We start from the raw sequence: 19,153 nt of genomic DNA on the forward strand, positions 1-19,153 counted from the left end.
TGTACTTGTATGTATAGTGCCTTAAATACTAATCGTTTTTTACTTAATATTCCATTTTTTTATTGTTTGCAATTTTTCTTTTCTTTTTCTCTGCTATAGTTAAGGAGTTTTTTTCTTTTAGTTGGTTTTTCATGTATGTATGTGTGTGTTTTTTGTTTAATAGTTAGGATTTAAGCATACGTACATTTTTGTTTTGTTTATTATTATTACTAAGCTATTAGCTTACATATTACATATACATTTATAACATATGGTAAAATGTTTCTGTTTTCTTTTCAACATCATTTATGTTTTATTTTTATTTATTTTTTTTTTTTAGAAATTTATTTCGCTTTTTGCTAATCGGGTTTTCTCATAGATATTCTTTAGTTCTGTACTTATATAAAATTGATTTTGCTGCATATTTTGTTTTAGTTAAGTTTTGTAAGATGTAGTTTGGCTTTTCTATATTTATAGATAGTATATGTTTGTTTTCCTTTATTTATTTTTCATGTATATTTGGAATTTTTCTTGCATTTTGTATTGGTGTTTCATTTCTTTTTAGTGTAATTTATTTACAATCCATGCTTGGGGGGAATTTATTTTTACAATAGAAAAAAAAAACGATAACAATTTGTCTCATATAAAATACATTTATAAGAAATTAATTTTCATTCTTTTACATTTTATTTTAGTATTTAAAAGTATGTTATCAGTTGTTGTCGCTTAATTTCCTGTAGTAAAGTAAACTTTTTTATGGCCAACTGACTTTAGATTTCCATATATATGTAAGTTTATTTATTTATAAGCACATTTAGACTCATCTACTTTTGTAATTTTTGCTGTAATTTGTAGTTTCTCAAACATAATATTTACCCATTTAAATTCGTACAATAAATTGTGCAAAAATTTGTCTAATTACTTGTTCTACAACATCGAAAATGGACTGGTTTAGTTAGTTTTTCTCAGTAATTTTTTTTTTTTTTTGTTTTGTGACTTGCAATAAGTTTTTATCGCACAAATATTTATCGAAAAATTTTGCTAGAGAAAATCAAAGTTTACTTTACGCATCAAAAATCAAAACTATTTCAAATGGAATCGTATTTATTTGCAATAAAATAAAAAACAGAAATAAATTACATGAAAAAAAAAACATAAAAAAGGAAGGAAACAATACAAAAATAATGGAAAAAATCGTTCGAAAAGAAATGTTTGTTGTTCCTCTTGTTCTTGTTGTTTTTTTTTTTGTTGTTGGTGTCGCTCGTTTCAGTTGCTCATTCATTAATTATTTATGTTTTTTTTTTGTTTTATTTAAATTAAGCGAAAATTATTTTTTAAATAACATTTCTAATAATTAATAATTATCTGTTTGCAGTCTTTGGTTATTTATTTTTTCTTTTTTCAGTTTTATCATTTTTTTTTGTTTTGTTTCTCATACATTAAACATGTTTTTTTGTGTGTGTTGTATATTAAATCATATATTAAATATTTTGTTGTGTTTTTCTTCATATTTTTTCGGCATATACGTATCTTTAAGTCATACATTTAATATTTCTTTTCGCATATATGTTGTATGTATGTATGTTTTTATAGACATTTTCGCTTGTGAAGCGTTTTCTTCGAGACGAAAACGCAAACGCAAACGGAGTTTTAGTAATCCGGACTGGAGTCGAGCAAACGCTTCTCTGGCGTCAGATCTCCCTTGCGGAGAATGCGACTTGCTGCACTGCAGCCATGCTCGAAGCCCTTGCCCACCGAGAGTGGCATGCCACCGTTCTGTGCCCCATTTGCCACACCGCCAGTCAAGCCGTTGGGATTGCCACCCAGCGGCACAATGGGCAACATGCTGTTGCCACCAAGTCCGTTGCCAGCAATCCCGGTGCCAACGCCTCCGCCCAGCTGACAGCGACAGCCACGCCCAGCAAAGCGTGCGTAACACTTCTCGCAGAGCTTGATGCAACCCCGCATCGGCCAATAGCACCAGAGGCAGGGCAGCACAATGGACAATGCTCCCAGCCAGCCCCAACGTTGGGTGCGCTTATAAGGACCACAGGAGCAGGGATTGTCGACACACGGCGTCCCAGTGCCATCGTCGCAATCCATGTCGTTGTCGCGGGCACAGTGATAGAACAACGCCTTGGCGCAGCACAGACACGAGGCGTAGTCGATGATCGACTCGGCGCTGCACAAACACGTCTTGTTGCACACCCACGTCTGGGGCAACGGACGCGGACTCTGGCATTGCTCGCAGCGACAGTGGCCGCAACGGGGACACACGATCGGATTGAGCAGCGACGGATCACCGCCGAGCACAATTGAGGCGCCCAATTGGCCGCCGCTGCCCGGCAGCTGTTGATGTTGCTGCTGTTGATGGTGTTGTTGCTGTTGCAGCAACTCTTCGAGTGCATGCATGTGCTCCTTGCTGCTGTTGCTGTTGCTGTTGTTGCTTGGTTGCTTGGTGATTGCTTGCGTGATGGGCTGTGTGGTTGCCGTTGCCGTTGCTGCTGCTGCTGCTGTGGTTGCAGCGGCAGCAAAGCTCAGTCCGTTGCGAGGCGGCGCTGGCGGCGCTTGTGACGCAAAATTATTGGAGGCGGGTGCTTTGGTCTGACCATTTAAAAGATGTGTATGCAGATGATGTTGCTGATGATGATGTGGATGATGTTGCTGCTGCGCGGGAGGAATTGTGTGCAAATGCGTAGAATGTAATAAGCCATCGGTGCCATCGACCGTCGTTGTGGTTGCTGCTGCAGCAGCCGAGCCAGCAGCTGCTGCTGTTGCCGCCAAACGATTGTTGCCTATCGAATGTGTTGCTGATGCCGTCTGCTGCTGATGCTGATGCTGTTGTCGCTGTGGCAGCAACAGCAAATGATGCGTCGTCGTTTGACCATTGTCCTGCTGGCCAGCCGGATGTTGGGCCCGTGTTGCATGCTGCAGCGGCGTATCCACATACTCATTCGTCAGCCTTTCGCATTCGGGTCGCGGTTGCGCCAGCGTGACGGGGGAGGCGGGCGGCTGACCCGTTAACGTTAACGCTAACGCCGGCTCAGCGCTTTGGAAATGACTAAGGAAGTTGCTGTTGTTGCTGATGTTCGAGTTGTAACTCGAGTTGTTGCTGTTGCTCGTTGCTGTTGTGGTTGCTGCCGTGCTTATGTTGAGCAACGTGGGCGTTGGCGCCGGCGGACGACGTCGCGTGAAACTCGATGTGCTGCCGTTGCTGCTGTTCGCCGTCGCTGTCGATGACGATGCGTTGCTGCTGTTGCGACTGAGGCTGCTTGGTCGCTGGGGCAGAAATGTCAGATGATGTATCTGATAGTCGTCAATGTCGGCCGTAGCGGGTATTATCGATATAATGTTGTTGTTGTTGTTTAGGTTGTTGTTCAGGTTGTTTAGGTTGTTTAGGTTGTTTAGGTTGCTCAGGTTGTTGCTAGTTGTTGCACTTGCTGCTGTAATACTAGGATGTTGCTGATTGATGTTGCTGATGTTGCTACTGCTGCTGCTGCTGTTGTTGTTTTCGCTACTTAACGCTGTTGGCTCCGGCGCCCTTGGTCGATGCACACGCGGTAGTAGCTTTGGGGGCCGGGGTGGCGCCAAGGGATCGCCGCCATTTCTGCGATCCATGTATCGTTGTAACCAATCAACTTAAAACTCAACTCCGCACTCACAGGCAGCGCCTCAATAATAATTGTTGATCTCTTGGCTCTGACTCTGGCTGCTGCTGTTGCTGCTCTGTTGTTGTTGTTGCCCTCGGTAATTGCTGTGCCCGAATTCAGCTCGATTTGCCTTCATCCTAGCACGTTCTGACAATTGCCTTGAATTCCTTTCTTAATGTCGTTGTTGTTGGTGTCCCAGCGCAGCTTCGATTGCTTTCTGCAAAGAAAAAAGAAATACATATTTAATATTTAGTTTAATTTTTGCATTTATCTGCAACTGCCTTCAAATGGCACGTACAATGTTTCTCCTCTTCTTCTTCCTCGTCCCTTGCTCCCCTTAAAATTATCTTGTTATTTGTTATTATTGTTATTACTCTAGTTTAAATATAAAACTTTTGCTTCATATGCGATGCGAAGCGATGCGATGCGAGTACATTTCATTGTTTGTAATTAATTTCGCGCGCTGCCATAAAAAGCAGGCAACAAAACAACAACGCTAAGCAACAACAACAATGCTAAACAACAACAACAACATCTACAACAACATCGAGAAGAACATTAAGTTTGGTCAGCTCAACGCCCAAGAAGAAGGTCGAAATCTTTGGCGTGACTTTTGTGTAAACATAATGCAAAGCTTTTTTCATACTACGCAATCGAAAGACACTGCAAATGGGGTATATTAGTTTGCTCAACTGTATTTTTATTTTATATTGCAAATTTATTATTACTGAATGTCATTTAATATTTTTAATTTTCTATTGCTATTCTATTATTGAATTAATTTTACTATTTATTTATTATTTTAATATTTATTTTCATTTAAAATTTAGTTGTATCCTGGCACTTTTATAAAACTTTGCTCACTAAGTTGTTTTATTTTTAAGTTTAATATCATTTTTTATTGAAGTGCATATGCTATTAACTCGATTTACAGTGAAAACTCATCGTAAAACTTGTCCGTCCAAGGGAGGTGTCAGCTTATAATAGACAAAATAATTCAGAGAACTATCTAAACTTTATAGACAAATTAGTTTTAATTTTATTATTTATTTAATATATTATTTATAATATTTAGAGGCTTGGTTTCTTTTTTTATTTTATTGTTTATAGTTTATTTTACTTTATTAGATTTTTAATCGTTTTATTTCAATTTAATTTTATTATTGTAATTGTTTAGTATTATTTATTAATTCATTTTAGTTTTATTAAGAAGTTTTTCATTATTTTTTAATAATATAATTATTTACAATTACTTAATTTTTCTTATTTACGAGGTATTTCTCTTAACGTCAGTCCTCTTCATTATTTTCTCGGTGTTTTTTTTAGTTTTATTTCAAGTTCGTTTTAATGACGCTTTCAAATGTCTCTAAACATTTGAAATTCACTCGAATTCGTGGCCCTGCGCACTTGATATGCTCCAGATTATGTCTCTAATGCGTTGCCTAATTGTAAGTTAACCAAAAGAAAAAAAAAGAGAGCTAAAAAACTCAACTGGGTTATGTTTATGTTAAGGGCTACGAGTATCATGTTCTATGTGTCGAGTTCTCTCGAATTTAAGCTAGAAATGTGTACCAAAGTCTCGCCAAGATGAAACTACAATAAACTTCAGCGTAATACTAAACTAGCTAAGCACTTTTTCAACTAAAAAATAATAACTATTATTTTGATGGGCGCAATTTCTGAATAAATATAAGATTATTCTTTTTTAAATCTTTACTTTTGAAACAATTTTTCCATTTATAAATTCTAAATAAATATTAGAATTTTCTTTTTATATTGTTTTTCTTTATTTTTTAAACTATTTTTTCATTTCTAAATACATCTCTTTATTGCTAGACTGGACCATTAAGCACTTCTCTATAAATTACATCAGAAATTAATGAACAAATTTATTATTATTCTTATATTATTATTTTAAAACAGTTTTTTCTTTCTAAATTTCTTTTATTCTAAACTAGATTCCTTTTCTACAATAGATAACTGAAATTAATTAACAAAATCTCGGAAAAATAATTATTTATTATTCTTCTAATATTATTCTATTTTCTCAATCTCAAATTTCACAATAAATATTTTATAATTTACTTTTATTTGTTAAATATTTTTTTTTTACTTGTTCAACTTACAATTTCTATACGAAACTAAGTTCTTAAACATTATTCTACAAAACATTGCTAGAATTTAATAATCAGAATTCCTAAATGCATTCCTAAATACTCATTCTCCTAATTCTTTTGTATTTCTAAATGCATTTTTCATTGATAAATGATTTACTTTTACTAAATCATTTTCTTATAAATTATAAACTTTTATGCACATCGCTAGTTAGCTGTTATTATTTATAATTCTTACAACTATAATTTCTTTTCTTTTTCTTTTATGCACATAATTACTGATCAGCTATTATTATTTATAATTCCTCCACTTTTTACACACATTATCGCTGAATAACTATATTTTACTTATTAGCACGTTTTCTATATTTTTTTTATAATTTTCATTTGCTACATTATTTGACGCTCACTTTATTCGCATTGCTTCTGGAAAACTACTGCGGATGATGTGTATGTGAATGCCTATATATCTGTGTGTGTGTGTGTGTGTAGATAAATTGAGATATGATTGTATATGTTTACACATAATTAAACCCGTGGCACGAGTCACAAATAAGGAAATACAGGAAATTAATAAGCCTCAATAAAAGAGCGAGAAACAAAATGCGATGTGCGATCGCCTCGCTTGCTCGATTATATCTACACAATATATATATATTCTACTATATCTATGTTTATATTGTCGATAAAAAAGAAAGAGAAGAAGCACAATTATTAGTATTATTATTATTACTGCTATTATTCATAAATTTGCAGCTTACAAAATAGCCAACGAAATGAGCACAACAACTGTTCTAAATGGATCTTTATAGATTCACCTTTACATAAGTAGCGTATAGCTAAATCGTATATAGATACAGATACATATATATGTGTTTGTGTGTGTGTTGCGATGGTATAAAAATTAACACAAACGCCCACTTATTGACGTCATGTCCGGTACTCAAAAACAATTTTCGAGAATGACCACAATTGAGAAAAACAAAATCGAAATAAACAGCCAACAGATGAGGAATGGCTATTCAGAGAGAGGTGGCGAGGGGAAGGAGGGGAGAGGAGGGGCAGCTGTGGCAGATCTTTGCTGATTGCCAATAAGAAGAAAAAAAAAAGAGAAATACATTTTTCTGTGTGTTTTGCTGTAAACGTGATTTGAGTCTTTTCGTTTGATTTTTGCGTTTTTCTTTCATTTTGAAATTTATAATTTTACGAGCATGTTATTGTCAGAGAATTATCAAATTATTCAGTAATTTATTAACAATTTGTTTGCTCGTTCCTAATAAAAATAAACAACGCTCAGAATGCCCCCAAAAAAACACACAATGAATAATTATTCAAAACGAAATTAAATATGTTAATTCTAATAGAGTTATTAAACAAATTAATTGCATTAACAAATTAGCCAAAAAAAAAACAGAAAAAAGCAATAGAATAGTTTATTTATTTAATGTATTTTGATGATGCATAAACATAAACATTAAAAACGAAGCATACAAAAAATAAAACACGCAATGCCAAGATTTTCGATTTCATTCTTAAATTAATTGGCACAGCGGAACAACAACAACAATAGCATCACGTAATTTAAAAAGATTTTTCTTATTTTTAATTGCTGCGAGAACTCAAGTGTTGTTGTTGTTTCTGTTGCTTCATTTTGATTTGGCATTTTTATTTTTATTTTTTCTTTTTTTTTTGAACGCTGGCAAACTTTGACCTTGGAGCACAGTGTAGTGAAAAAGTGCTGCCAATTTTTTAAGTACATAGCGCATTTTATTTTTAACATTGTTGCTGTTTCTGTTGCTGTTCATTCAAAGCGTATTCGAATTTGAAACGTTTTCATTAATAAGTGAACTTGGCGTTGCGGGCGCCACAAAACAAGTCACAAGTCGCAGTCGCAGTCGCAGTCGCAGTCGACGTCGCAGTCGCTGCCTCCGTCGACGTCTGTGACGTTGGTGTCAACGTTTTGTTGTCTTCATTGAAACCGATTCAAAAACGGATTCGACGAAATTTTGCTGCCTGAATTTGTATTTGTATTTTAATTTTCTTTGTTGTTGTTGCTTGTTTGCCGTTTGTTAGCACAAACAAGTGTTTCAATTCAACAACAAACAACAACAAGAAGAAAAAACAAAAATTATTTAAGGCAAACCAACAAGAACAAGAACAGAGCATTGCGCTTTAAAACTTGTAAAAATAAACGCAGGCAAAAAAGAACAAAAAAAATCAAATGCAAACAGGTTTTTCTTTTTTTTTTGTGTTCAGTTCTCTCTTGACTCGTTTGTTGGCTAATAAGCCGGTCACTTTGAGGGCCCAGAATGTGGCTTAAAGAGGGGAGGGAGGTAGGGAGGGAAGGCAGCTTAAGAGGGCGCGCCCCGTTGCCATTTATATATATTTAATTAATTGCCGCAAAAGAAATGTCAGCATGACCCAATTATCATAAAAACAAAACATAAAAAAAACGAACACGAACGAACGAATTTAATGCTCATATTTATAAGCAATAATTAATGGAACATTATGAACATTTAGCTTAATAAAACGACAAGTGGGAAGCTGCATTAACAAATATAAGAAAAACGAGACTGTAATAAATTAGTATAAATACAAAAAGGAAATGCGTCTAGTTAACGCCATTTGCACTTGCAATCAAAAATATGTGCTGATCAGTCAATAAAATAGTCAGAGAGAAAGAGAAAGAGAGAGAGAGAGCGCTGACTATATATAAAGCGTGCTTACTATAAATGTAAGTAAATTAATGCATTTAAATCAGAGTTGGCATATTTTTGAGTACAGTGGGGGAAAATGCAGTTGGAAGTGGCTAAAAATACAGCTCGAGCAGCGACAAATGAAAAACCTACACAGGAAACACTAATGACTGCAAAGAAGTGGCAAAAAAAAAGGAGAAAAGAGAGAGAGAGAGAGTGAAGTGAATGAAGTGGAAGGGAAATCAATGAAAGACAACTAAGAGAGTGAGAGAGAGAGAGAGAAGCAGAACATCATCATTGCCACAGCCGCAGCAGAGATCATTAAACTATTTAAATGCTCGACAGTGACAGACGGACAGACAGACGGACGGACGGACAGACGGACAGCAACTGGAAACTGAAAACTGAACTGAACTGAAAAGCAGACACAAGTAGTCTAAAAGGCCATATGTTGTGGATTTGCAGCAAAGGGCAGCTAATAGTTTTCAAAGCAAATGAGCAGCACATGTGGCAAACAAGAAGAAGAAGAAGCAGAAGCAAGAAACAGAAAGAGATAAAAAGAGATGGCTAGAGAGTGAGACACACGCATGCGCAGCTGTAGGGTCTGTCTTCCAGTCTTCCAGCCTTCCACTGATAATGATGCTGCTGATGATCATGATCATGATCATGTTTGCTGCTTCTTTGTTCATTTTGTTTTGTATTCTTTACTTTTTTTTATAGTAATCATTGAAGCTAACTTGGCTTGGAGACGAAAAGACAGAGAGAGAGAGAGAGAGAGAGAGAGAGAGAGAGAAAAAGATCAAATCACCATCAAATGAGGCTGAGTTGGGCAACAAAACTTGTTGTTGTTGTTTGTGTTTGTTGCTGCCTGAATGAGACTGCGAAGACGAAGGAAGCCCATAAACTACAGATGATCGACCTCAAGATTTTCTTGCACTGATTGTCGTCTTCGTCGTCGTCGTCGTCTTACAATTTTCTAGCCAGATGTATCTGTATCTCTACCTTATGTAGCTGCAACTGCATTTGTATGTGTATTTATGTTTGTATCTGTGTATCTTTTAGAGTGTGTGCGTCAGCTGGTGCATTCAACACTCGACAGTAGGTAGCTAGATTTCAGGTAGAATCCCTCTCTCTCTCTCTCTCTTTCTCTGGTTTAATGACTAAAGTGAGTTACAGTTAAGTGGCAGCCAAAAAGGAAGCTGCAACATCAGCTTGTGCGTAAGTGCTGTTTCATTGTTGTTGCTGCACACCTTTTCCCAACAACAACAGCAACAACAACAAAACAAACCTTTTAAGTAGTTACCCTCGCTATGCAACAGATGTTTTTACAAATTTTCATTCAAAATGTTCATGTTGTCAGTCTGTTGCTCTCTGCTCTGTTGTCTATGAAAAAAGGGGGAAATTTCGAAGCCAAGCAAAACAGCAGGAAACAAAATAACCAGATATATATTTATCTTTTGTAAAAAGACTAGTTTAGAGCACAGCAGATACAAATTTTAAGGTGGATGGACTTGAGTTATCATTGAGAAATTTACTAATTATGCAGGCAAGGTTTCAAAAAGATTTAACGATTTTTTTTATGATCAATATAAAAAAACCTACCTTAAAATTTCTTTAAATTACTATCTTTGTTCTCAAATATTTACATTTATTACAAAAAATATATTTTTCTTTCTTAAATTCATTTAAATTATAATCTATAGTCTTAAAGATTTATAATTGAAAAATAAAAATATCAAATTTGGTTAAAAAGAAAGGAATTTTATTCTTTTGACTGTTTATGTGGGCTTTGAGATAGTAATATTTATTTAGTATAATGCTTACTATCAATTCGAAAGTGAATAAAAGATAACCAATATAAGGAAATTGTATTTTTGCTTGGAGTATTCATTAATAATACCAAGATTATACCTCTACCTCTAATAACTTATATATTTTCTGATTTTCGTTTATTTAGTTTCACCTATTCCAGAAATGATATTTATCGGTGGTCAAAAAATCTAAGTAATATATCTTAAAATATAATATAAATACTATTCAATATTATATTATTTACGATTTCATTCTTGACTTCAAATTTTGACTGGCAATAAAAAGAAATATCGTATTAATGACAGAAATAGCGTTAAGCATTTTGGATTTCTGGAGTATAATATTGCACGACATTCTTTAAATCGTATTCACAGCTTCATTCATTAACCATCTAACTGTTAAAACTGAGATGCAAAATCTTGGTCCTTTTTGTTCCTCGAGCCCTTTTTCGTAGTTGTTGTTGCTGGGCAGCTCTATTCATATTATATTCCGTACACGTTAATTCCATATTTATTTTAAACCTTCTTCTTCTCTCCTTCTTCTTCTTACCAGCAACGCCCACAATTTGCCAGCTGCCTCCAAAACAAAAAAAAAAGAACAGATCTGAACACTAACAGAGCCATAGACAAACAGTGCGTGCAAAAGAGAGAGCGACAGAGGGAGAGAGAGAGAGAGAGAGAGAGGTAAAGGGGGCATACACATAATTTTCTATATCTAATTTTCGTGTGCTGCTCAAAAATTCCGGTCACATCCTTACACGCGCAACGCCCACGCAGCGCTGCTAGCGTCGCAGTCGACTGCGATGGCGACAGCTGGCTGGGAAAGAGGAGAAGGGGTGGGGGGCAAAGACATCAGCATAGACAACAATGTTCATTGGCTTGCCCAAAAAAAAAGCGAACGAAGAAGAAGCAGAAATACGCCAACCAAAATGAAATAAGCGAAATTCATGACATGCTGATGATGACGTCAATGACTCACACACACACGTAGACACTTACTCACTCATACACGCACACACGTGCAAAAGGAAAAAGGCAAAACGCCAGCACGTCTGTCGTCTCTACATACATTAATTTTGCCCACTTTTATAGAACGCCAAATGATACCAAAATAGCAACAACAACAACAAGAGGGACAACAACTACGGCTAACGTGACAATAACAACAAGCAGCGGCGTGAGAGAGCGAGACAACAATAGCAACAACATCAGGCAGACAATGACAGGATTGTGTGGGGCTCAAAGAGCGACAGCAACCACCCGAAAAATGTATATATGTATGTATGTATGTATGTGTGTACATCAACCTGACCCGCCTTAACTTGCCCTCAAGTACACACCACACGTACACTCCTACACACGCACACACTTATGTGCAGACACAAACAGCTGAGCGGGCAAAAGTTTATCAAAGCATAGAAACAGGCGCGTGACTTGAGGACGCACTCACACTAACACACACACACGCACGCTAAGTGAGAGAGAGAGAGAGAGGGAGAGAGAGAGAGCGAGGCAGTATGTGTAGAGTATGGAGAGTAGAGACTGTTTGGGGGGAGATTGAAGCGAGTCAGAAAACACTTGACTGTCTGTGCTTTGCTATTTTTAGCCACACTTTTTGGCAAGCACAACAACAACAACGTTGCCAGCAATAGCAGCCACCACGCCCAGCACTTGCCCAGCGCCCACAAGCACGCCCACTCCAACTTACACTCTGCTCTCTTCCTCTCCTATTTCTATATGCTGCCTGTGTAGAGCTAAGTGTCGCTTAAAGTGTCTGCTTTGAGGCTTTGCTCAGCGTGGGCTCGTCTCAAGTCCTACTTTAAGGATTCGCTGCTGCTTCTTCTTCAACTACAGCTGACCAAGATCGAGCTTAACTTAGCTCGACTGTCGGACATCAAAGCTCGCCATTCAGTCATTCAGCTTTGACAGCTTTGAGCGTCATACGAATACTCACTCTCTCTCTTTCACTCACACTCACTCGCATTCATATTTATTTCTATCCATTTCATTGACGACATTTGTTTATATACGACTCGATTATGTATATATATGTACATATACACATACATATATCTCTGCTGTGTCGTCTATATATATTATAGATTCAATGGCGCTCGATTAATGAGCATTTTGTATGCGCTTCTCGACGACAACCATTTGGGTGGTCAGCAATTGGGGAACTGCTTACGAGAACTGCTGCGAGGCATGCGAAAACTAACAAGCGGAAGGAGCAATTCCCCCCCCTCTCCCCTTCACCACTATTCGTAGCTTGGGCAATGGAAATGAATTACATTTTAAAAGGCATTCCAATGGTTGGGGTCCAGAATGTGCTCAGCATAATATATTAAGTTTTGCTTCATTTTTTTTGTTTTCAAGTTTCGAATCGGGATTAGTATTCGAAATTTATTTGATTTTCGAATAGTTTATTTAGTATTTGCGTATCTATAAAAATGATTTATGATCTACATGCATATGTAATGTAATTTCTAGCTATAAAATTGAATTTAAAGGAATATAAAATCTAAAATATTTGACGGTTTGTGTTGAAAATGAAATAAAAAGTGGTTTCACAAAGAATTTTTAAAAATAGTCATATAATGACAAATTTAGTATATCAAATACTTTATTTAAGAAAGTTGGAATATAATTATGTTTTGAAAAGATTATAATAATAAACATATTCTATCTATAAATTGGAATATTAAGCAATATACTATAGGCTTATGTCTTTAAAAAGAATATAAAAGATAAATTTCATTGACAAACATTTCCAAATTGAAACCTTTTATAATATATTCACAAAGTATAATCAAAGACATAATGAAAACAAAGTTTTTCCTCAAAAAAATACTTTAATAAATTGGTAAACTTCTTGATCATCACATATAGTAAGAAAACAAAATAGAATAGAATATATATAGAACTGATATTATTCTAGAAGTTATCAGCTTTGTAAACAAAGTAAATGCTGACTTGACACCAACTTTATTTACAATCTCTGAACACAATTTGTTGAAGTCAACTAAACTGAAGCGAAATGAACTTAACTAAACTGAACTGAATAGCAAAATAGTCTTTAAGCAAAGAGTGTCATTCATTTCATCATCATCATACATTGCATTGCCCTACAGTAGTTGTTCTTGTTGTTCTTCTTGTTGTTGCGGTTATTTTTAAAAATTATAATTTTCAAAAATAACAATTTTGCGACGACAAAAATAATTAAAATCACATGTTTGCTTGCGGCATAAAATGTTTTCAGACTTTTTCGGTTTTTTTTTTTTTTTTTGTGCTGCCTGCTTCTCTTTTTTCTTTCTTTTCGTTTTTCGTTTTTAATATGTATTTATTATTTTGTTTCTCTCTCATTTGTTTTTGTTTTTCTGCTCTTTCCTTGGCTTTTCACTTTGGCGTTTCGCTTTGCTGGCAGCGCAAAAAGCCGCAGAAATTCAGCGTTTTCGTCAAAGCAAATTATTCGTCTACTTACATATTGATATGTGCATATAAATAGGGGAAATATATATCTATGTATAGATCGGTATTTGAGCAAAAAGTTTAAGATTTACTATTAAGAGATTCTTTGCTTTAAAGTGGAGTCAATGAACATCTTTAGATATAGAAAATGTTTGAGTAAGTTCCGTTGACTTCTTCAGTTTCCTTCTCAAAACTTAATTGAATATTATATTTTGATATTTCTGATCTTGAAGATATGATCAGTTATCATTGAATAACCAATAAATAAGAAACATTCAAATATAGTTAAAGATACAAATGTATCTCAAGCATTAAGTATCTGAATTCTGTATCTTGATATTCTAATTAGTTAAAGTTGCCTGTATAATTGTTATTGTTATTCTCATTTCTTATTTTGAAGTATTCAAATATACTTAAAGATACAAATGTATCTCAATTCACAGTCTTGATATTCTAATTAGTTAAAGTTACCTCTATAATTGTTATTGTTATTTATCTAGATTTGTGTATTTTGCTCATTTCTATTCCACTTCTAGTATTAGTAATACATGTGTGTAATTTAATTTTGGCTTTGCCTTTGCTTTGCTTTCTGAATTTGCGTATGTTCGCTGCCTGAGTTTGCCCCGTTGTTGCCCCCAATTGCCACGAGATGCCGCAGATGTGGCAGCAAGTAGCAAGCAGCTAGCTTTGAGGCAAATCATGTATGTATGTAGTAGCTCATTGGCTATGTTTTCGTATATTCTGCGTCATCAACGAGATTGTTAGATTTCAGAGAATGTTTGGCTAATACTTAGAATGCCAACTTGTTGTTGTTCTTGTTGTTCATATTTATTTGGCTAATCAAAAAATAAATATATAATTTATTTATATTTATGTGTGTGTGAGTGTGCTCGACACGCTCATGAATGAATTTTTTGTATACAAGTATTTTTGGCTATGACATAAATAAATGTATTTGCTGTATGTCAAATAAATTTCAATACAATTTAATGCCAAAGTGATAAAAAACAAAACTAATGCAAAATACTATTTTTTTAATGTGGTCACTCGATGGTGGAAGGGAATAAAGGGTAAAGGGAGTGGAAACTGATTATCAGAAGCGTAGAGGAAAGCAAAAGCAAACAAAAAATATATCAAACATATCAGATCGAAATCAAAATTCATTTCCAAAAAAAAAAAAGCGAAGAAGAGAAAAATGCAGTCACGAGCCAAAAAGAACGCTCGACAAGTAATCGTAATCGTATGTGGAACGCAGAGGCCATCGATCAAATAAAAAATACAACAACAACAACAACAACAACGAGAGAGAGAAAGAAAAACAAAATAAACCAAACGAAGAAGCAACAACAAAATGTTAACATTCCCACAAACAAAACTTATCGGTTGAACAAAAAAGAAAAAAAAAGTTTTTACGCCTCTTCATTTATTTTCGGACTCTCGAACTCTCGCGATACGTTTCCGTTGGCACCCCCCGCCTCCCTCCAGCTCTTCCCCCCAGTTGCCCCACCCTCCTACAAAGTGTGGTGTCGTATGTTGGCACCTCGGGGCTACGTTCTTAGAGCTCCTTCTGATATTATTATAAGCGTGTGTCAGTGACAAATATAGTAGAAAGTAAAAGCCATTCGAAAGTGTAACGCTTATCGAGCGGATGCAACGAAAAAAGTACAACAACAACACAACAACAGAAAGTATCGATGACGAAATCGGGCCATAAATAGAACCTCTTTAGCCTAGCCCAAAGGTGTCCACAACATGTTTGTGGAGCATGCAGCCCCGACCCCGAATACCGCACGTGATATTCTATAGTTTTTTTCTCTTTCTGTTGTTTTTTTAGATTATTGTAGAGGCGAAACTTGCTTTGAAACACTTTACGTGTGCTCAGGTGCTCGATTGAGGTGCTGTTCAGAGTGCTGTTATTTCGTTGGGAAATGACAACAATGAGTGAAAACTGATTAGACAACTGGCAGTGGCAAAATTTACTGAATGGAAGTTCCATAATCGTTTCATATTCTTATCAACCCGCAATATGGGCAACAATGAAACGAAACGAATGATCGAATCGAATTGCAATCGACTCTCAAATCCCATCTGATGTCTTTCTATATAGACAATAGTTTTTTTTTTTTTTGTCTTGTTCAGTTCAAACTATCAGTCTGTTCAATCAGGGCGAGACAGGCAACAAACAACAGTTAAACATTTTACAAGTTCTATAAATATTCGAGATTTCGAAATTACGTAATTATAGAACATGCGTTTATGGATTGCATTTGAACAGTAAGTATTGTATAAATTAAAATCTATTTTAGAATCCATGAATATTATAAGATCCAAATATTTCCTTAAGCACACTTTCACATATATTATCTTTACAGGAAGCTTTTTAAATGGGATTAGATATTCATAAAGAATCCACAAATATTTAAGAAAAAATTAGGAAATATTTAAGAACATAAATTAATCAAAGCTCCCGAAACTTTCAAGAATAACTTGCACATATATTATCTTTGCAGGAAGCAATTTAAATAGGAATAAATATTCATCAAAAAATCCCCAAATATTTAAGAACATATTTTAAGAAAAATTTGGAAAATATTAATGAATATAAATTAGTCAAAGTTCCCGATAATTCCGAAAATATTTAACAACATACATAGATTAATCATAATTCCTCAAATATTTCAGAATATAAATTAACAAAAATTCCCGAAATATTTAAGCACATTTCCTAAGAAATTCCATTCACAAATTTTATTATAAAATAAATCAAATTTCTACGAGTTCGAAGCTTTTTATTTAGGAAAACAATTTCAAGCGAACAAATTATGCATAAACATAGAAATTATGGAGTTTCCGTAGTTATTCTTTATTGGGGAAATTCCAATGTTAATATTGAAAGCAAGTACAATTCAACATCTAAACATTTGTCTTATTGAATTAAATACAATCCTTTCCTTTTAGTGAATACTTCCTAGTAAATATGTATGCAATACTATGTGATAATTATAAACATGCATATAAACACGTAAATATGTATACTAATTAAGTGAGATTTGCATTTGTCACGACCCTGCGACAAATCGCCAAGAATGAATGTCTCAACGAGTACTCGACTCGTACTCAACGCGACTCAACTTGGCTTGACTTGACTCGTATATGGAATACATATTGTGCATTTCCTGATAGACTCGACTTGACTTGCCCCGACTTGACTTGACTCGACTTGGCGTGAAGGTTACGCCAGCCACCCGCTTATGGGAAATGATTAAACTCAGAACATGGTATTTTGTTGGCCACATATCTTTAATCTACCATTCAAAGTTATTGTTGGTGGGGAGTGGAAACTTACATTGATTTTCAAAAGCAATCCGATAATGAAAAAGAAATATCCAATCCGTAAAAAGAATGTGATGATGATTTATCGAAAATCGTTTAATATATGATTATAGTATTCTATATATCCGATTAATGGTGTGTACTCGTAGAGTCGATTGGTCGTATACTCGTATAATCCAAATTCTTGCCGAGATGTGTTTTTTTTCGGGGTTTTGTTGGGTGGCTTTGATTTGGTGGCTTTTAATTCTACTCGCGATCGCGACACACGCATATATATATGTGTGTGTATATAATGTATAATATACAAATAGACGGCCGCGTAGATTTTTGCTTCTCTCTCTTTTTTTTTGTGAGTGTGAGTGTGTTGTATTATTATTATTATACGACGGCTGCTGCTGCTTTTCGTGTTATTTATTTAGCATTTATGTACATATTAAAAAATATTTTTTATTCGCTTTGCTGGTTTTTTTCGCATTTCATTCACAAAAGTAAATTTAATTAACACAAAACGCGACGTTGACAGCGCTGTTGCCGTTGACGTTGACGCTGGCAGAGCAGGCGACTGTTACAGGTTTGCGTGCCAAAAATATAATAATAATAATAATAATGAACGTTTGCGGCAGCGACGACGACGACGACGGCGATGGCGACGATGGCAACGATGGCGATGGCAGCAACGACGACGACGACGGCGTCGTTTACGTTGACGGTGACGGTGACAGCGACTGCGGCTCACACAAACACACAAACACTAGCACAGGCGTGCACGCACACAAACAAACACACGCAGGCACATCAACGAGCACACGGACACGAAAACACACACACACTGAGGCGAGGGCCACGTCGACGGCTGTAGATGTGAGTGTCGCTTTTGTACCTGTATTTGTGTGCGCTACGAGACAACACACTACAGTAAAAAAATATTTTTATGCAATTTTATATAGACAAATTTCGTGTGTCGTTGTTGTTGTTGCTGTTGTATTATTTTTTGCTTAACACGTTTTGTATTTGAATTGAATTTTTTTGCTGTTTTTTTTTCGCTAGATATTTTTGCCGTGCTCGTTGTTTTCTTGTTGTTGTTGTTGTTGCTGCTGTTGTTGTTGTTGTTGTTGCTGGTGTTGTTGATGTTGCTGTTGTTGTTGGTGTTGGTGTTGTTGCTATTGTTGTTGGACTTTTAAATAGACGTCGAATTTTTCTTTGCGCAATTTACATTTTTAGGCACATGATTTCCATTGGAAGCAAATTTGTAATTCCAAAATAGATTCTCAATTGCAATTGCAATTTCTCATTTATTTTCAAAACAATCACACTTTTCTGTATTTATATATATATTTATATATATTTAGCACAATTTCCTTTTTGTATATATATTTTGTATTTGTATTTAATTTGCGTTAAACCGAATTATTTTTGCGGTTGGTTCGTCGTTCGTGTTTTGAAAAATTGTTACAAAAATTTGTTGTTCAAATGTGAAATGTTTTTCGGTTATTGTGTGTGTTTTAATTTTTGTTGTATTTTGTATTTTGAATAATAATAATGCCAGGCTAAAAAAAATTGTACTCTTCGCGGCAGCCGCTGCTGTGCTGTGCTCAGCTCCGTTCCGTTCACGTTGCACTGTGTACACGCTCAAAGTTTTTGAAGCGAAATGAATGCCGAGTTCGATGCGACGTACTGGCAACCGTTTGCTTTGCTGTCCGCGGCGAATTCAATTCATTCTGAAATTGTGTGTGCGGCGAAAAGAGCACGCTGAGCGCGTCGCTGTGTGAGTGCGTTGCCAACCCAGTGGGAATTGAGTGCTTGCCAACAGCGATGACCAGTCGCCTCCCTTCGCTGAGTGATTTTGCTTAATAAATTTCGCTTATGTTGGAGTTATAGCATATTAATTATGTATTGTTTTATTTAAATATATGTATGTTTAATTCTTAGCCGATTTATATATATAAACTATTAAGTTTGTAGGTTTTTGCTGTCTCTCAAAAACACGTTTCGCTTTATCCCACTGGGTTTGTGTTGTATACTTATGTATTTGCTTGCCTGCATACGTGTATGTGTGCGTGCACACCGATAGAGTTGATCATTTACGAGAGGCGAGCGAG

The 19,153-nt window shown here is 35.4% G+C and overlaps 1 protein-coding gene across 1 annotated transcript; it reads right to left on the reverse strand.

The window, feature by feature from the left end:
* Nucleotides 1-254: 254 nt before the first annotated feature.
* On the reverse strand, nt 255-18,709 carry LOC117568758 (protein sprouty). The gene is made up of 2 exons (XM_034249592.2): nt 17,068-18,709; nt 255-3,846 (listed from the first exon to the last, which is right to left on the reverse strand). Exon 2 carries the CDS (start codon nt 3,595-3,597, stop codon nt 1,630-1,632), a length of 1,968 nt encoding a protein of 655 aa, XP_034105483.1. The 5' UTR covers nt 3,598-3,846; nt 17,068-18,709; the 3' UTR covers nt 255-1,629.
* Between the last annotated feature and the right edge of the window lie 444 nt (nt 18,710-19,153).

Source organism: Drosophila albomicans, chromosome 3, assembly GCF_009650485.2.
Source record: "Drosophila albomicans strain 15112-1751.03 chromosome 3, ASM965048v2, whole genome shotgun sequence".
Taxonomy (NCBI): Eukaryota; Metazoa; Arthropoda; class Insecta; order Diptera; family Drosophilidae; genus Drosophila; species Drosophila albomicans.